Consider the following 19,039-nt stretch of genomic DNA (forward strand, 5'->3'; position numbering starts at 1 on the left):
GCCAAGGCACCGAACATTAGAGGGAACCTGAAGCTGTTAGCTAGCCATAGGTATTTGAGGATAGTCATTCATGTAGATACTAAAGATGTTCATCTGCAGCAGTCTGAAATAAGTAATGCTAATATTAAAGATACATGTGAATTAGCACAGACAACGTCCAATGCCATAATATGCTCTGGCCCTATCCCACTTTGATATGGCACCAAAATCTACAGCAGGTTATGGCCACTGAGCTGCTGGTTTTCCAAGTGGTGCACAGAAAACAAAATGGGCTTTGTAGATAATTGGTCTACCTTTAAGGGCAAGCCTGGTCAGGATCCACCCCTCTTTTCTTTTAGCATAGCATATAGTTTCTTAGATAGCCACCAGTGTGAGACAGTCAGTTGCTGACAAACCAGGTGTTGGGGACCAGCCCCGGGCTGGGCCACATGTGGTAACCTGGCCAGCCATGTCCACCCTTCATAAGCCAAGCTCACCCAGAGTCTTGTGCTCAGTCCTGGTGTTTCAGAGTTCTGGCAGCAGGCTGGCTGGTAATTTTGGTAGAGGCTCCTTGAGTTTAGTCTCAGATCTCTTTCTTGAGTCCTCTGTATGTTGTGCCCTGCACTTGAGTCCCACCCTTGTTCTCCAGTGGTGGCTCACTGAGTTTACACTAGCCTCCTCCACAAGGAGGTCTGAGTTTGATCCTGTCTCAGAATGACCATGTTACACCAGGACCGTGGCCAGGCAGCAGACAGACAGACAGGCTAAACCAACTATCTGCTGTCTGCCTTGAGATGCCACAGACGCTCCTTGCAATTGAGACTGTGTCTGTTTCCTGAATCAAACAAAATTTCAGAAAACCTTTTCTACTAATCAATATCAGACGAGTTAAACCAATTTGCAATGATAGCACCTTTGGGCTAAAACTTCTTAAGACAAGACCTCTCACATCTAAGGCGGTCATTGTAAATTAACTTATTACTGATCATGATTTTGATGCTCTGTGCCTCACAGAAACGTGGTATAGACCTGACGAAAACTTTGCTCTAAATGAAGCCACCCCCACAGGCTACAATAATGTTCATAGCCCTCACTTAAGCGGCTGGTGTGGAGGTATAGCAATCATTTATACAAATGATTTAGACATTACTCAGAAAGTGGGCTACAAATTCTCTTCTTCTGACATTCTTTTTCTTAAAACAAGTGATCTTGGGACAAATAAGAATTCACTTTCACTAATTACAATCTACAGACCACAGGGGGTACTCTGAGTACTTACAGGAATTTGCTGACTTTCTATCAAGTTTAATGACATTCTCAAATAAAGTAATTATTGTTGTTGGAGATTTTAATATCCACTTGGATAAACCACAGGATCCACTAAGTAAGGCATTTGTGTCTATCCAGGGGCTGTTAGTTTCACTGAAAATGTTATATAGTTCTGTCATTATTGCGAACACACTCTTGACTTAATTTTGACCTTTGGTGTAAACGTAGATCATTTAGCCATTATCCTCCAGAGCAAATCTATCTCAGATTATTACCTAATGTCATATGAAATTAATTTACTTGTCTGTCAGCATCTATCAGCTGTCCTCTGAACCTACCAAATTAGATAGGATGACTGAATGCTTAGAGGATACTTTTCATTCTTGCCCCATGGTACAATAAACATACTCAAACGTTAAAACAGACTGTCAGACAATTAGGGCAAAAATCATGCGTGACTAAACTAGAAGTGTTCCAGTCCGCCTGGAGGGATAGCCTTATAGACTATAGAAGAGCAATTACTGCAGCACGCTATCTCTTTAATTGAAAATAATAAGATTAATCCTAATTTATTATTTACCACAATTTCTAAATTGACTAAAAACCAAACAGCTACTGAACCCCAGATGCCATCAGCCAAGAGCAGCAATGATTTTATGAATTTCTTCAATAAAAATTGAAAGAATCAAGCATAAAATTCAAAACACACAGTTAAGCTCCACAAACCTGGTGCCCTACAAAGCTAATTCAGAAACTGAGTACATTGTAACCACTGCAGAGAGGCCGGGTATTTTTTACCTTACTTCTACAAACGTAACTGTTATAATTAATTTCTCCTACTTGCATATCACAACCCCACTTCCAAAAAAGTTGTGATGCTGTGAAAAATGTAAATAAAAACACAATGCAATTATGTGCAAATATTTAAATCCTATATTTAATTCAAAATAATACAAAGACAACACATCAAATGTTGAAACTGAGAAATTATATATATATGCCCGTTTTGAATTTGATGCCAGCATGTTCCAAAAAAGTTGCAACGCTGCATGTTCACTGCTGTGTTGTGTCACCTCCTCTTCTAACAACACTCTGTAAGCATTTGGCAACTGAGGAGACACTGCTATAGTTTTAAAAGTGAAATGTTTTCTCATACTTGCTTAATATAGGCGGTAGGCACATCACGAAGTCCAAGGAGATGTGAGACCATGAAGGTGCTGGAATCAGCAAATCAGTCCTGGGGGTAGGAACCCAGCTAATGCGGAAAAAAGAGGAAGTGGAAGTGACCAAAAAAGAAAGCCCACTGGGCCATCAGGGGTTCTGTCGCTTGGCCTGTTGTATGTAGAGCAGGTTTGGCCCCCTCCAGCCAGTGACTCCAGTTCCTTGTCCCCAATGCTGTAGTTCTGCTCTACTGGGGAAAATGCACAGGGATGGATTTTTTTTGTTCAGCCCTTGGTGTTAGGAGAGCAGTACTTTTTTGCCCATGTCAGATGCTTATTTATAGATGCTGTTTATTTCTGAGTGATTGAATTATGCTGTAATTTTGTAGTTCTATAATTTAAGACAGTACATGAGCATGTGACACACACACTGCAATTTCACTTAAACTGATTTTTCTCTCCTCTCAGTTTCTTATCCACTTCATTGAAACGCGTGACAGTCAGATGATAATGTGGTGATTCTGACCAACTTTACCCATGACTCAGTGCAAACACTCAAGCTAGTTTGCCTGCTAAATAGTGAGCTATCAGGTTACGGAGCTTATTTGTTCATCCAGAGAGCAGTGCGGGAATAAGGATGGATATCAGAACGAGGGTAAGAAAAACAAAACACTGTAGAGACCCCCACTGAGGATCCCTGTAAAACATCATAAATAACCTCACTCAGATTTGTGTGTTACTTTACTATTTTTTAAGTTACTGATACAAATCTAGTAACACATTATTCCTCGTCTAATCCTGAGTTTCTGAGTTAATCTAGTTACTCTGACTAATTAAAGATTAATCAGAGTGTGAAAGTAGAGACAGCAGCTCAGTGGACTCTGGATCACTGGATATCACTGGAGATCAAAGGAACTATAACTCATATATAAAGTTATTTAAGCTCCAACTTGTTCAGTAACTGTACTGAATTGTTTGGAGGTAATAAATCTGCATGATCTGTACAGTAAAGTGAACTAATTTTAGTGGATAGTAGAGTAACCCCAGCAGCAGAGTCATTCAGAGTGATTTAGTGTGAAATGCTCCATTTTAGACAAACTTACTGAAGTCCACCTCTAAAAGCTCCCTCACAGAAAGTTATTACATGAAATGGTTATGAATTGACTACCTGATGTCTGAGACATTGTTTTACGATGGCTCTGATGTGATCACTTGGCCTAAAATATAGTTTAAACTCCATTCATAGTGGAGGGATAAATGCAGGGTAGGCAAAATAGTCCCCAAAGAAAATATATTATTTCAGATTTTCCACTTTTTACCATCATCAACATTCTATGTAAAAGCTCAGAAGACACGTGTAGGTTCACTGATGGTTTTGGATTGTAAATAAAATAGCTGCAATTGTGTGGAAGTCATGGTGACGCACGGTTCCTATCACCACCACTGTAAAGAAATCTGAACCCTTTCACATCAAACCACTCTGAATCACTCTGTTTACATCTGACACATTGAATTATGGGGGAGTTTTGAAAAAATGGGTGGAATTCTCCTTTAGTGGACTCTCATGTACAGAAATGTGTAAACAGTAGTTATTGTGTGTGTGTTGTGATAAATATGAAATACTGATCTAATAGCTATAATACAAAATGATTAACTAATATATTAACTAATTATAATATTATACTAATTAGTATTTATTTAATTTGGTTGTGTCTCATGCTTTACCCCAAACTGCAGCTGACAGCATGTTTAATCTATAAATTGTCATCAGCTTTATCAGTCTGCGTTTCTTCTCACAGGTTTCTCTTTAGATCTTTATTAATAAAGAATAAACACATCTCAATCTGTATTAATAAAGAATAAAAACATGTCTTTATTAACAAGGAATAAAAAATTATCTTCTCAATCTATATGAATAAAGAAATACATTCTCAGTCTTTATTAAAAAAATAAACACATCTCCATGTTTATTAATAAAGAATAAATAACTTCTCAATCTGTATTAGCAAAGAATAAACACATCTTCTAAATCTTTAATATAAAATAAAAATGTCAATCTGTTTTAAGACTGCGTTGTGCTATTCAGATGCTTCTTTGCTTAGCTCTGCTATCTTTCAGTGTTTGATCTTGTTAAATATATAGAAAGGTCAAGAGTACTATGTAGCCAAAAGCAGATATTTTTCTTGTTTTTGACCAGCATGGCTCCAAAGGACTCTAGCTGTTCCTGCTGCTCAAACTGCCACAGACATCTTCAGAAAACTGTCAAACTCGAAACCAGAATTCTCAATGTGTTTCCAGAACTCTTGGCAAATCAAGACCATGCAGCTGTGTAGCGGTGAGTCAAACAACTTAAACAGGGCAGCAGCATGTGCTAGCTATAGCACATACAGTGGACCTTAAACAGAACCACCGTACAGAGCCTTTACACCAGAAACAGCCACCAGCAGTCTCAACCAAATGTTCTACAGTAGAGACAAAGCTCAAATCCAAATGGAGCGTTTCCCTAAAATTGACATTAGCTTCGTCAATTCCAGTAAATGCTACAGGACGCTGCCAGCTTACTGAGATTACGTTTTTACATCTGCTGGCACTGAATACATGGTTTCAGAGAACCTGTAGCTTAAAGGGGCTGAGCTACATAGACAACTTTAACCTGTTTTGGGGGCACAGGATTTTTTCTCTCTAGACACAGCATTCACCCAAACAGACTCAAGGTAAAACTACTAGGAAAATCTTAGTTTCTCCCTTTAACATCTGTTTGTTCCCTCTCCTGAAGTCAACACACAGGAATCCAGTCTCATCCAGGATGACTGGGCTATTTCGTCTCAGCCCTATGAGAACACCCACATGACACTCAACATGGAAAAAGATTGATATGCCACAACCTCAGCCATCTGAAACCCATGATGAACTTCCCTATTCATCACCCCAAGAGGACTCCCAGCAGCTGTGCCATTAGCAACCCTCAGAGGAAAAAACAGTTCAGCCTTCTCCACGTACGGATACTAGACGGCTCATACTATGCTGACAAAAGACCTGAGGATGAACACTGTATGGAGCTGACAAAATGTGATGACCTAAATCACATTCATGACTCAGCCTCTTCCTCAACCATCTCATTCTCACCCTATCTGGGCTTTTCTGCAAAGACAGAGGAACTTGTGTGTGTTGGGACTAGGCTTTCTCTCTCTGTTTCAGCCAGCCCTAAAGCCTCACCTAAAAAATGACCAGCTCTTCTACCCCCATCTGCCAGCACACCAACTCACCCTCCACGGCCTTGTTCACCAACTGATAAAGTTCTGAGACTACTGCCCCAGCAACAAGCCCAGCAGTCCTCACTTGTCATCAGTGGAAAATTGACACAAGATCTTTGAGACCGAAGTGTCCAAACTCAAATTTATATGCAGTATAAGCCAGGATCCACCCCATCAAGAATCTCTGTTGTGACTGGTAGCACAAAAGCAAGGCCACTCAAAAAATTCTCTCTCTGTCTCTCTCTCTCGCTCTCTGTCGCTCTCTCTCTCTCTGTAGAGATTATTCTATCTCACAAAGACTCACTGAGGAATGAGTATAATAAACTCCAAACCCAGCGTAGAGTGGCTCAGTGAATGTGGTGGTGAATGTGTGTAGGTGGGTTAGTGTGTGTGTGTTAGGGGAGATGGTGTAGAAGGACAGAGTGCCAGACTCCCAGTCCAGATACACTCCTAATCTGTTAGAGGGGGAGGGGAGGGCAGGTAGGTCAGTTCTTTTTTTATTGTGCCAGACAGAGTAACTGTTTGTGATGCAGTTCAGACTCCATGACTGATTATTAAATCCAAACCCACAGTCATCTCTGCCTCCTTTCCTCCTGATTCCTCTGTATGATACTGATATTTCAACTCCTTCACTCCACTGAACCTCCCAGTAATAGCGTCCAGTCAGACTCTCCACACTCAGAACCTGAGACCAGACATCAAATCTGTCTGGATGACCTGGATAACGCTGATCCTTCCATACCCACTCCACCTTTTTGTTACTCTTATATAGATAGAGTTCACTGTTCACTGTGTTTGGATCCAGAGTGAGATCACACACATCTGTAAACACACAAACACACACACACACAGATCACAGAAAACATAGAGAGAATTTTAATTTATGCAGTGTGTGTGTGTGTGTGTGTGTGTGTGTGTGTGTGTGTTTTACATTTCTTTAGTCCTGGTTTCATCCTGATCTTCCCTCCATGATCCACCCTAAGAACAATCACACACATTTCATACACATTTATACACTTCAGGCCTTACAGTCCAGATAAAACTAAACTAAAATAAAGAATAAAACAGATCATTATGATATAAAACACTCCTCAGACCTTACGGTACAGATAAAACTAAACTAAAATAAAGAATAAAACAGATCATTACGTATAAAACACAAACACACACAGCTCAACTGAATACAAAATACAGCTGAGAGAAATTAGTGCTCTCGGTTTTTATAGAATTCTTCAGTGCTGGGTTTGTGTCCAAAACAACTCAGCCAGATCTGGCTGACTACGACAGCTGCCACTCAGCTGGAGCTGTTATTGGTTGCCATATTCTTTAATTACGGTCACAACAGATGGGTTCATCACAAGGTCACAAAGCCTGTTTAAAAAACTATTCTAACAAGCTTCCTAATAGTAAATGCAAAACTAACAAGAAAAAAAAAACTAACAATTAGTGATTTAATATAATTTTCAATATTACCATCACCATCGTGGCAATGTAAGGTTGTGCAGGGACGAACTAATCGTTATACTGCCCAAGCCTAGTACACAAATTATCACAGTGAATTACTGAGATGTGTCATTTTCTAAGAGCTTAAAGTTTTGTCCAATATGTACATATAATAAAATATATTCTGGTTAATAATTAGACAACTGATATGACACTGTAATCCCTGATAAGAGATGTGTGTCAAATATGTATTGTTTATTTCTAGATGTTTATAAAGTAGGCAGTTAAGTCTATGACCAAACCACAACTGTTCTGAGGTCAGCTGAGAACCAGTCACTGCTGATTGTGCAGTCTCATCACTTTATTTACATTAAATCTCATAAACGGTTTCAAAACTACTGAGCTCCAGACCTCAGTGTCCTCATGCTAGTTATAGTCATGTTCAGAAAAACATTTCAAATTCACCACCTTATCATAAAGACAAACACATATACAGTAAAATATTATGGTCAGTAATGTGTATAATATGTATACTTACAGTCAGTCTTTGTATAGAGGCAGTAAGTCAATAACTCACTGTAGTTTCTCCAGTGTGTAGTGTGGATCCTCCAGTAGATCACAGAGAAGCTTCACTCCAGACTCTCTTGGGTGATTATAGGTCAGATCCAGTTCTCTCAGGTGAGAGGGGTTTGATTTCAGAGCTGAAGCCAAAGAAGAACAGCCTTCTTCTGTAATCATACAACCAGACAATCTGCAGGAAGGAAGGAAAAAGAGTAAGAGATGGCATTTACATACTATTTTAAGGCTGGATGGTGCTCAGCTAAGCTGGACTGGAATTAAAAAATGATAGGACAACCTTCTTTTTGCTCTTCACCCCCATGACTCCAAAAGAATGACAACAATGGTTACCATAGTTATGTAGATGATACACAGCTATTCCTCACTCTCTCACCATATCATTACAGTCCAACAGACTCTCTCTGCCAATATATGGGGCACATCATTTTCCTCAGTTAAATAAGGACAAAACAGAGATTAAAATTCTCAACATTATTTTGGCTCTCAGTTCACTCAGGCTCAGCCTGCTTCAGTTGCTTCAGCTCACTGCTGCTCCCATAGTCCAACTACCATCTCATGAACTAAGCAAACAATTCACGATATCTCCATAACAAAATCTAAAAAGTATAAAAGTGAGAACAGTATTTGTAAAGCTGTTTTTAAAATTGTGCTATAGATAGTCTTTATATAGTATAGTTAGATTTAAAGATAGTATAAAGATTAGTATTTATATAAATTTAGTTTAAGTATTTTAAAAGTATTCACCCACAATTTTAAAGGTAACTGTTTTCTGAATACTGCATTTACAAAATGTAACTTCAGATGATCATATGTACTTAATTTCTGTAATTTTCAGATGTATTCCCAACACTTGTATTCCGTTACATAACAACGTTGCATATCCATTGCACTTTACACTGTCCTGACTCATCTTTAAAAACAGGGTACAAACATCAGAATGTTATGTTATTCATCAACTACAGCTCTGCTTTTAATACTGTGATCCCCAGCAAGATATCCTCCAAACTATATAACCAAGGTTTGAGCTCTGGACTTTCTACCAGACTGCCCACAGATGGTACCCACCTTTCCTTTACAATAGCACTGAGCACTGGCACACCACAGGAGTCCCATCTTCTACTCCCTTTACCCACACAACTGTGTACTTGCACATGATACTTAAACCATCATAAAAATTACAAATGACAAAATATTGATTGAGCTAATCTCAGACAGAAATCAGTCAGCCCACGTAGCAGAGGTACAAAACCTAGTTAGAAATTCATTCCTGAAAATACATTCCTGAAAAACAGTCATATAATAAATGTAAGCTTATTATTTATTATTAAAGACCTAATATACAGAAAGCTCACCTGAGTATCTCCAGTTTACAGTGTGAACTCTTCAGTCCAGCAGACAGCAGCTCCACTCCTGAATCTTGCAGGTCATTGTTACTGAGGTCCAGTTCTTTAAGGGAGGAGTTTACTTTTTGTAGAGCTGATGACAGTTTTTTACAGGATGTTGTGGTGAGATTACATATAGCAAGTCTGCATAGACAGAGTAAATACAGAACATGGTGCATTTAAATCAGGAGAATGGACAGACATTACTTTCCTTGTGTTCCTTTATTTAGAAATAAATACAGCAGATGATAAAACCCTGATAGTTCTTCAAGAGTTTCATTTAAAGTTGCTTAACAATTACAATTCCTTAGAAATTACATTCATCATGCTGCTGATGTATTATTGGTATGATGTGTGCAGAACACTTAGTGTATGTAAGAATCTTAGCAACTGAACTTTGAATAAGAGGAGTCTATTGATACTGCAAAAATATTTTGTCAGATCAACCTAAACATGTACTTTCTCTGCTAACAAGCAGTTTGACATATTTTAAATCTCACAAAACACTTTAAATTAACTTCTACCCTGTTCCACTTTTACAGTGTAGTGTATTTATCATCCAAAATGGCAAATTTCGCCAAAAGCTGACAACTTTGAATGTATGAATGCTCGTTTCTGAAAAACATTTTAAATGTAAGTGCTTAACATTTATCATTAAAGATCCACTTTGCAGAAAACTCACCTGAGTCTCTCCAGTTTACAGTGTGAACTCTTCAGTCCAGCAGACAGCAGCTCCACTCCTGAATCCTGCAGGTCATTGTTACTGAGGTCCAGCTCTTTAAGGGAGGAATTAACTAAATGTAGAGCTGATGACAGTTTTTCACAGGACATTGCAGTGAGATTACAATCAGCTAGTCTGTAAAGGCAGAGTAAATACAGTACATAGTACAGTTTAAATAAGGGGAATAAAAATGGAGTGGGATTACTCTTCATGTTACATTTTCTTTTTATCTAGATATAAGTACACAGATGTTGTAGCCAAATATTTCTTTCTCATATTCAAAGTTGTTTTTCCTTTACTACAATTAAAAAATATTTAATCATTTTGCTGATGGACAATTGGTGTGATGTGTGCAGAATGCTTAGTAATATTATTCAGCAGCTGAATAATATGGATAATATGAATAGTCATTTCAACCCCAAAAATATCTTTTGTGTGTAGTAGATTAAAAAAATAAAAATCTTGGATAGATGCGGTTAATGTTATTTAGAATGGATAATATTTTATTTACAATAAGATATTATACATAAAACTTTGGACACCAAACATGCCTTGATTTATAGACCCCTGGTAAACATAGGCTGTAAAAAGATTTTGTTTCACTGGTGTACAAACATGAAGAGATACACAGGTCAGATTCTCTTAATTATCCATCACCAGAGAATACAGCAATGATATGTGACAAAACATTTTTGAGCTGCATAAATTAGGAAATGGCTAAAAAAAATGGCTAAACCATTACTAAAATGCCCATTTCCACTATCAGGGCAATAATTGACAAGTTTAAAGCAGATGAATATGTAGGAATCTACTGGGAAACGTTTGAGTGACCAAAGAATTTCCAAGGATCACAGCTAGAGAATTGCAGAATATAATCAGATGACACATGCATAGCCAGAAGCTGTTTGGGAGGGTTGCCAAAATACAGCCTCTGCTATTAAACACCAACAATCTCAAATGCCTACAGACATTACTGGAATTTTCATATGAGAATCATTCATTTAATATAGCAGATACCTAATCCAGTGAATGTACTTGGATTTGCTCTGATCTTGATTCTGTAGTGAGGCAGCAAGGACCATGATGCATATTTTTAATACAACAAAATAACAGCATCCTTTAAATAGCAACTTAATTATTACATGGTAGTTAGTTTTAAATATGTAAATTAACCATAACACCTTTTCTTTTGCATATATACATGCTGCCATTTTAATTATTAACTATTACTTAGTGAGTAATAACTAGAGCATTGTAAATGTATTGATATTAAATGTGGATCTTAAACAGTCTATACTGATATAGCTCTCCTCTGATAATCTAATTTTTGCCAGCACCGCAATCAGAATGGCAACATTTGCGTGGCTTCATGCTATCATTGGCTTTTTAACACTATAACCCTTGTTTTGTATAGCTCTTGTAAAACGTAATACCTCTAAAATAGTGAAACTTTTAAAAATGCATGACTAAAATCAGACTAAATATTTTAGAAATTTAATTGAGTTACACTAGACTGAAATTTCCATTGACTAAAACTAGACTAAAACCAAAACCATAATTATCTGATTAAAATGATTAAAATGTCATGACTGACTGAAGGTGCTGCAGTCAGAGAGGACTTTGGGACAATTTTATTCTGTTTTTCTTTGTTGGACTCGTGGATGGCATTGGACTCTGCATTTAATTTTTTTTTTAAATATGTTTCTTATGCATAATTGTGATAATACATTTTTTGTTCATTTTTTTTAAATCTATTACTGGCAATTCACCTGAACCCCAGAGGTATTGTTTGTTAAACTGAAGCTAATGGGAGATCCCCTCCCCACCTGTGATAACTGTTCTTATGTCATTAAATTAACCGAGTGATATAATTAAGTGATGATAATTCCACATCAATTGTAAGTGTTTACGTAGCAATGTGAGTTTTATTCTTAATGTATGTACACAGATCATATTGCAGAGGATCTAACATTAAAGGCAGCATGTACCTTTTCTTTTTATACAGTGATAGGAATCAAGACAGCTCATAGAAAGCTACAATTCCATATGCTGATCCAGTTTTTTAGTATTATCATGTATGGAAGCATCAAGTGCAATCATATTTTATTATTTATATCCTTTTTTGTTCTGTATGTTTCTTTTAGTTTACATTGGAGTGAGGTTCCAAGAATTGCCTCATACCTTTCTCTCAAAACACCACTCCAAAATGGGGAGGAAAATAGTTTAATATTTAGGTACAAACTTTAAGTTAAGTGACCCTTATTAGGAAATCTATGCAGTGAAACACCACATACACACTAGTGAGCATGCACACGCACACACACACACACACACACACACACACACACACACACACACACACTAGGGGCAGTGTGCACACTTGCCCAGAGTGGTGGGCAGCTCTATCCACGGCGCCCAGGGAGCAGTTGGGGGTTAGGTGCCTTGCTCCAGAGCATTTCAGTCATGTACTGTCAGCTCAGGTGATCAAACCAGCAACCTGGTCACAAGGCTGGTTCCCTCTGGCCCACGACTGCCCCTTTACAGCTACTAGATAATTTTGTCCAGGAGTGGCACTCTTATAATGCTGGTATAAAGTTTAAATATGGCTTTTGCCCTCTCTTCTCTTCTTTTCTTACAGAAAAGTCACACATATTTCACAGGTGAAGTATGCAACAGACACATATTTCCAAGTAAATCAACTATTCTGAGTTGAAGGTAACACTACCAAAAGCTTGGAATGAATCACTGACTAGATTTTTGTTTTCATAGGGTTAAAACTAAAGAACAAGTTGAAACAAGGAACAACACAACAGGGAAAATGCAAGAACTAACGATATAAAAGGCAGGACTGTTCACACAACTTAATAATACTCAGTAAACAAAATTAAGAGGTTAGCAATAACAATCATTACAACTTGTTAGATAGGCTCCAACAATGGAGGAACACTGAGGCTTTACTCCCCCGCATTCAACAGTCTGAAACATATGTGATGGCAAGGAATAGACTGAAGCCACAGATTTTAAATATGTAGAGATGGCTACATTTATCAAAAAATTCTATCATGCCGGTATTGACTTACCACAGCAAAAAAGGGTATACCAGTGAGGTATTACTGACTATGCTCATAAAGTTCCAAGAGACTAGAGCAAGAGCAGAGTGACTGCATCAAATTAGCTTTATCATCTTAGTTTTTCTGATTCTTCTGATGATCTTAGTTTGTCAACACTTGAATGATTTTATTTGTTGTTTATTTTTTATTTCTGCAGTTTCAATGTTCAAGAAACTATGTATGGCCTCTGAATCCATCCCTAAAAAAATCAATGCTTAAAATCCCTTTTGTATTGCTGTTAGTAAACATCAGTGAGGTAAAGCTGCACCTAATATTGTGCTCTTCATTAGCATAAAATTGAACAGTGCACCAACCACAAAAGCAGGCTCCAGGAAAATGCTGAACTAGAATTAGTCAAAATACCCTCTCAATGTTTAACCCAAGTCGGCGCCCATGGAGTGGTTACAAACATAATAAGCAGGCCGAGCAAAGATTATAAGGAGACAAGAGAGAAGAGGCAGAAACAGTAAAGTGCAGATCCTAGCCCAGGAAACCATGACAGATCCTTCAGATTGGATCAAAAAATGTCTCTGACTTATTAACTTGGACAGTAACATGAAAATATCATGAAAAGAAAGAGAAATCAATACATATAAAAGTAGAATCCATTGATCCCAATTTACATTGAAAAAACAATGTGGTACTCACAAAGCTTTTTTTGATGTTTTGACCACTGGCAGCAGCCTCAGAAGACATTTTTCAGATGGATCATATTTCCTCAGGTCAAACTCATCCAGTTCCTCTTCTGAATTCAGCATCACAAACGCTACAGCTGACCACTCAGCAGGAGAGAGTTTAGTTCCACTTAGACCACTGGAACCTCCTCTGTTCAGGTATGATTGGACTTCCTGAACCAGAGAATGATCATTCAGTTCATTCAGACAGTGGAACAGACTGATTGTTTTCTCTGGAGAGGGATTCTCCCTGATCTTCTCCTTGATGTGCTGGACTATTTCCTCTTTGCTGTGAGAGCTGCTTCCTGTCTGTGTGAGCAGGCCTTGTAAAAGAATCTGACTGGACTCCAGTGAGAGGCCCAGAAGGAAGCGGAGGAAAAGGTCCAGGTGTCCATTCTCACGCTGTAAGGCCTTGTCCACTGCAGACTTGAGGAAGTCTGACATTTTGGATTCTTTTAAAATACTAGAGAGGTCAGTGGTCAGCTGTTTTGCTCCATCTCTGCTGATGAAAGAGAGAAATGCAAATAAAGCAGCGAAAAACTCCTGAACACTCAGGTGCACAAAGCTGAACACCTTCCCTAGGTGCAGCCCAAACTCCTCTCTGAAGATCTGTGTACAAACTCCTGAGTACACTGACACTTCTCTGACATCAATGCCACACTGTCTCAGGTCTTCCTCATAGAAGATCAGGTTTCCTTTTTCCAGCTGTTGGAAAGCCAGTTCTCCCAGTGCCAGAATAGTCTCTCTGGTCTGCTGAGGATCAATATCACAGTTTTCATGGTACTTTTGGACCTTGTGTTTTATCTGAAAGATCAGAAAGTGGGTGAACATTTGAGTCAGAGTCTTGGGGATCACTCCTGTCTCTGCTTCACCCAACAGTCTCTCTAGAACAGTGAAAAATCTGACTAGTCTGGCAAAGAAAAAAATTAATGTATTATTTATTAAATAGAGTACAAAAACCTGACACAAACCAGGTAAAAGATTGTCTTTTTACTGTCATTGATACTCATGAAGCAACTTTTTAGCCTACTTCTTTTTTGAAGCCCCAAACAAATTGCTTTTACTGGCGTAGGTTCGGTGAAGGACTACTTAAAGTGACAGGACAACATCTAGAGGATATACTCCATACCAAAGATAGAAATCAAACACATAAACATCAAAAACCATTTCTAAAGAAAACACACTGATAAAATCTAGCTTTCTTTATAAAAACAATTGAGACTGAGATCCTCATCCATACCATTTAAAGAACTAAGACAAAAGTTCACAAATCCAGAAGGCCTCCCTCTGTAATAATCTCTTTTCCTGATCTCTCCCTCTTCTCTACAACAAAACCCTCTCAATGTGAAGGAAACGAAAATCTGAAAGAAATGTTTAGCTGATTGAAAATGAGGTATTTGATATATTTGATTTCTGTCTTTGCTGTGGAGTAGGGGTGCGGGAAAAAATCGATTCTTGGATGCATCGCGATACAGACGTGAACGATTCTGAATGGATTCACAAATGTCAAAAATCGATTTTCAAAATATTTAATTTATAACGTAATGTTGACGGAACGCAGGGCGGAACTTGGAAGTGGGTAAGTGCAGCGCCCAGACAGTCTGTGGCAGCAGATAACAAAAACACACCTGGATGACCGAGAAATCCAACCGGCTGCCTCTGCATTAAAAGCTAGGTTAGGTCAGGAGTCACAACACAAATGTTAAGAAGAGACATTTTGTCCTTTCAATAAAAATCAAACCAACTTGGGAGCCACAACTTTTAATGTCCAGCATGTCTCAGTATGTGCTAATGTCCTATTATAGGCTAAACAATATAAACGAAAACGCGGACTTACTCTGCTCTGCTTTTAAGCTTTAGCTATAGCCGCTTTCCTCCACCAGAAAACTTTTCCTCAAAAGGTGAATAGTTTCTTGTAAAATGTCTTTGAGCTTTCCATTGTTTTACGAGGCTGAAGTCGCTTCTCATTCTCCAGCTTCTTGCTGAACTTCCCAGTTTCACCTTAAATTCTGACTGAGATGCCGAATGTAATTGCGGCACCATTTAAGGTGGAACAGGAAAATTAGAAAGAGAAGCGACTTCATCTTCGCAACTTTTTAGTGTGTGACAGTCTCTCGTTGCAGATTTAATGTACCAGGAAACCAAGTGCGCTGCTTATAAATGCGAATAAGTCCGTTCATCTCCACATGTTCTTCTGTCTTTCTCTTTTCGTTTTTCGTTCGCTACTAGGCAGGCGAAACCTCGTTGCTACATGACCTGCAGTCTTTCGCGCTCCACATCACAAGACCAAAACCGAAGTTACGAAATCACTAAAGAATATATAATGTGCTGCGTGGTCATCCATTACCACTGGACCTTATTTCATCGTAACAGCGCATTTTATCGCAGATGAGTGGCAGCAGCGTCTCATGTGCTCCAAACCAGAGCAGTGAATGAGAGCCTTCTAGTTCACTTGCCACATCACTTCCATTTGATTTATTAATAAAAGATATTGGACGTAAATGCAATATGGATCATTACAAATACTTTTTTTTAAAACTACCAAGTCCTCAGACAGTAAGAAAATAGAAATCATGTATAGAAAAAAAAAGATGCATCGTGATGCATCGATAATCGTTTTATAATCGCATCGCAGCCCTCTGAATCGTAATCGAATTGAATCGTGAGGTGCCTAAAGATTCCCACCCCTACTATGGAGTATAATTCCTCTAGTTGTTGTACTGTCATTTTAAGTCCCTACACAAGTGAGGGCAATTTGTTTGGGTCCTCAAAAAAGGAGCAGGTTGAGAGAGTTGCTGGATGTTATAAATGTTCCACTCACTCGTCACTCACACATTCACACCACAAATATGGCATTAGCTTTAGATTAAACTCAGCTCTTAGCAGTTTCAAAAAAGGAACTCAATCAGGAGTGTAAACATCAAACGTCAGATTTTTTTTTTATGTACTCCCATCATCACTTGAAGAACCCCTAGGAGAACATGTACCACAGTTTGGGGACCACTGACATAATATGTAAATACTCTTATTCTACATGCAGAGTTACATCACACAGAATGACGTACCTCAGGCAGTAAAACAGTTTTCTGTGCTTTCCTTATTTTGATATCTCTCAGAAACTACAAGTTCTCAATCCATTTACTCTTCAAGATCACTGGAGTTCACATCATTCTTACCTGAGTTTAATAGAACTGGTATACCTTCTGAACTGTGTGTCTTTGTCCATTGAGTGCTCACTCTTCATGGACACACTGCTGGGTTCAGGTGAGTCAGATCTCTGACCCTGATCCAGTCTAAAACACAACCAATATCAGACGTCATCTACAAACGTCCCTGCGTGTTGGTGTAGATGAGAACATACAGTCTTTACATCAGATCACATGATTCTCTCACCTCTCAGCTTTCTGTGAGTGCTGTTCTTCAGAGAAGCTCATTTTGGAGGTCATGGCTCTGCCTTTTGATTATACCTAATCCTGTAAACACACACACACAAGTAGTGAAGTGCTCTGAAATGTAGTTCTGTCTCTGTTTATGATGTTCTCTTTACCGGACAGATGCTGCTGAAGGTTTTACTTTCACTGTAAACCTTTTTGGATTGGATTAGTTCTCCACCACAAAGGAAGTCCTGGAAGGTGTTTTACAGGGTGAAGAGGGTGGAGTGAGGTTTTACTGGACCAATCACAGCGCTCTCCTGAGCTTCCTGGCTGAACAGGTGTGATTAGGAGATGAGCAAATCCAAACAGTCTGTTCTAAGTGAAAACTGGAAACTCAGCGTGTGAAAGTCCACTGATGCATAGTGATGACTCACTGTTCTTCTGTTTCACACAAAGTGTAAGTGTCCAGATTCTTCCAAAAGAGTGTCCTTTGTATGATCTACTGTTCTAAGTATTTCATTACACATGATTCACTTCCACTGTATCTATAATAAACTGACCCCAAGTGCATGATATCCCACAGCACTCGGTTAAAATACCATATGATGTAAAAACACTTTCTTCTTAACGAATCCTCACCCCTTTTTTCATGTACAACCTTTGACCCCTGACACTCCCTCACACTAAAACCACAATCTTTTCATTAGTCTGAGCTGTTCTTTAATTGTAGCCTAAATTGTTCAAGAATACTAAAACAAACTCAGTCAAACTTTGAAAAAGGTGGTCAACAAAAATGAAGCAATCAAGTCCTTCTTTAAAAGACTCATCTCCTGGATCAACATCCAGACAATATTCCAAGCAACCTGAACAAAACATCGACTTTCTTCCTCTCTCTCTCTCTCTCTCTGCGTCATGCTTCCTGGCTCTAATTCGGACTCTCATGCCATTATGGACTACACTTCTCAGAATTTTTCTGTCAGTCACATGACTCCACCAGCCAATCACAAGCCACCCAGCAGATCACTGTCACCTGAACCCTGATTATCATCACCTGTATTTCCCTGTATATAAACCTGTCTGTTTGAACCTTGTCTTTGCGAAGTATTGCCTGTGATTTGTCAGTGCATACCATACCGTTCTTTCATCTGATTTTTGTTCTGTTCATCACCTTGCGTTGTTTCCCCATTACTGGTTCTTGTATCTTCTTTTGGCTTAATCTATCTGTGCATGTTTGCTTTTTGGTTACAACCCTCTCTGGTTTATTCGACTCTGTTATCATCTTCACCCATGTATTGTTTGGTTTACCTGGTTGTTGACCTGGTCTGGTGTCAACCCTGGTACTTCAGTTCATTCTTCTTTTGATGAACCTTATGGTTTATCTTTTATCCATGAGTGTCTAATACCTCAACCCAGTACTACAGAATAATTCGCCAACATGCAGACAGCGAATATTAAGGAAATCATGTCAGCTGTAAGTAATCAGGGTGCTATTTTAAGTTAACACCATCAGCTATTCAAGTCTGTTACTCATTCTGTAGGCTCCCTTACACAACAGCAGAGTGAGCAACAACAGTTAACTTCTGTAGCTCACAATTTGAAAAAGATCAGCACTCGATTAGAGAATGAATACTGGTGAGTCTACCACTGCTAGTTGTTTCCTGTTAGCAAGCCAGATAAGTATGATGGTACACCAGACCAGTGTTGCAGGTTTTTGTTGCAATGTTTGATTTTTTTTTCAGTAACTCAGCCCCCAGTTCTGAAACCGCTTGCATTTCCTTTCTGATCTCACTGCCTGTGACTTTGTGATGCCTAAATTCTGTCTATGTATGTTCAGCTCTAATCAACTCTGATCCACAAGTCCCTTTTGGAGCAACTCCAGCTTCCAGTAGAGACCATTCAGGCATTTCTTTGTTTATCAGCTGTGGATGGAGACCCAATTGGAGAGGGAATCATCGATATGCTCACTCAACCTGTCACCATGTATGCCAGCGCTCCTCACAGGGAACAGATCAGCTTTTTTTCGGAACACTTCTCCATATTCAGTTATTTTAGGCCTGCCCTGGCTATATAAACATAATCCCAACATTTCCTAGT

General features: G+C 38.6%; 1 protein-coding gene across 1 annotated transcript in view; it reads right to left on the reverse strand.

Annotated features, from left to right (window-relative positions):
• Positions 1–5,942: 5,942 nt before the first annotated feature.
• LOC118816469 (NACHT, LRR and PYD domains-containing protein 12-like) overlaps positions 5,943–19,039 on the reverse strand; it is a 45,948-nt gene continuing 32,851 nt past the window's right edge. The window contains exons 7-11 of the mRNA XM_036582871.1: positions 9,749–9,922; positions 9,037–9,210; positions 7,683–7,856; positions 6,594–6,640; positions 5,943–6,484 (exon numbers count right to left, since the gene is read on the reverse strand). Coding sequence (XP_036438764.1) covers positions 5,943–6,484; positions 6,594–6,640; positions 7,683–7,856; positions 9,037–9,210; positions 9,749–9,922 — 1,111 coding nt within the window. The remainder of the gene's footprint in view (positions 6,485–6,593; positions 6,641–7,682; positions 7,857–9,036; positions 9,211–9,748; positions 9,923–19,039) is intronic.

The sequence above is a fragment of the Colossoma macropomum genome, unplaced genomic scaffold (assembly GCF_904425465.1).
Source record: "Colossoma macropomum unplaced genomic scaffold, Colossoma_macropomum, whole genome shotgun sequence".
Taxonomy (NCBI): Eukaryota; Metazoa; Chordata; class Actinopteri; order Characiformes; family Serrasalmidae; genus Colossoma; species Colossoma macropomum.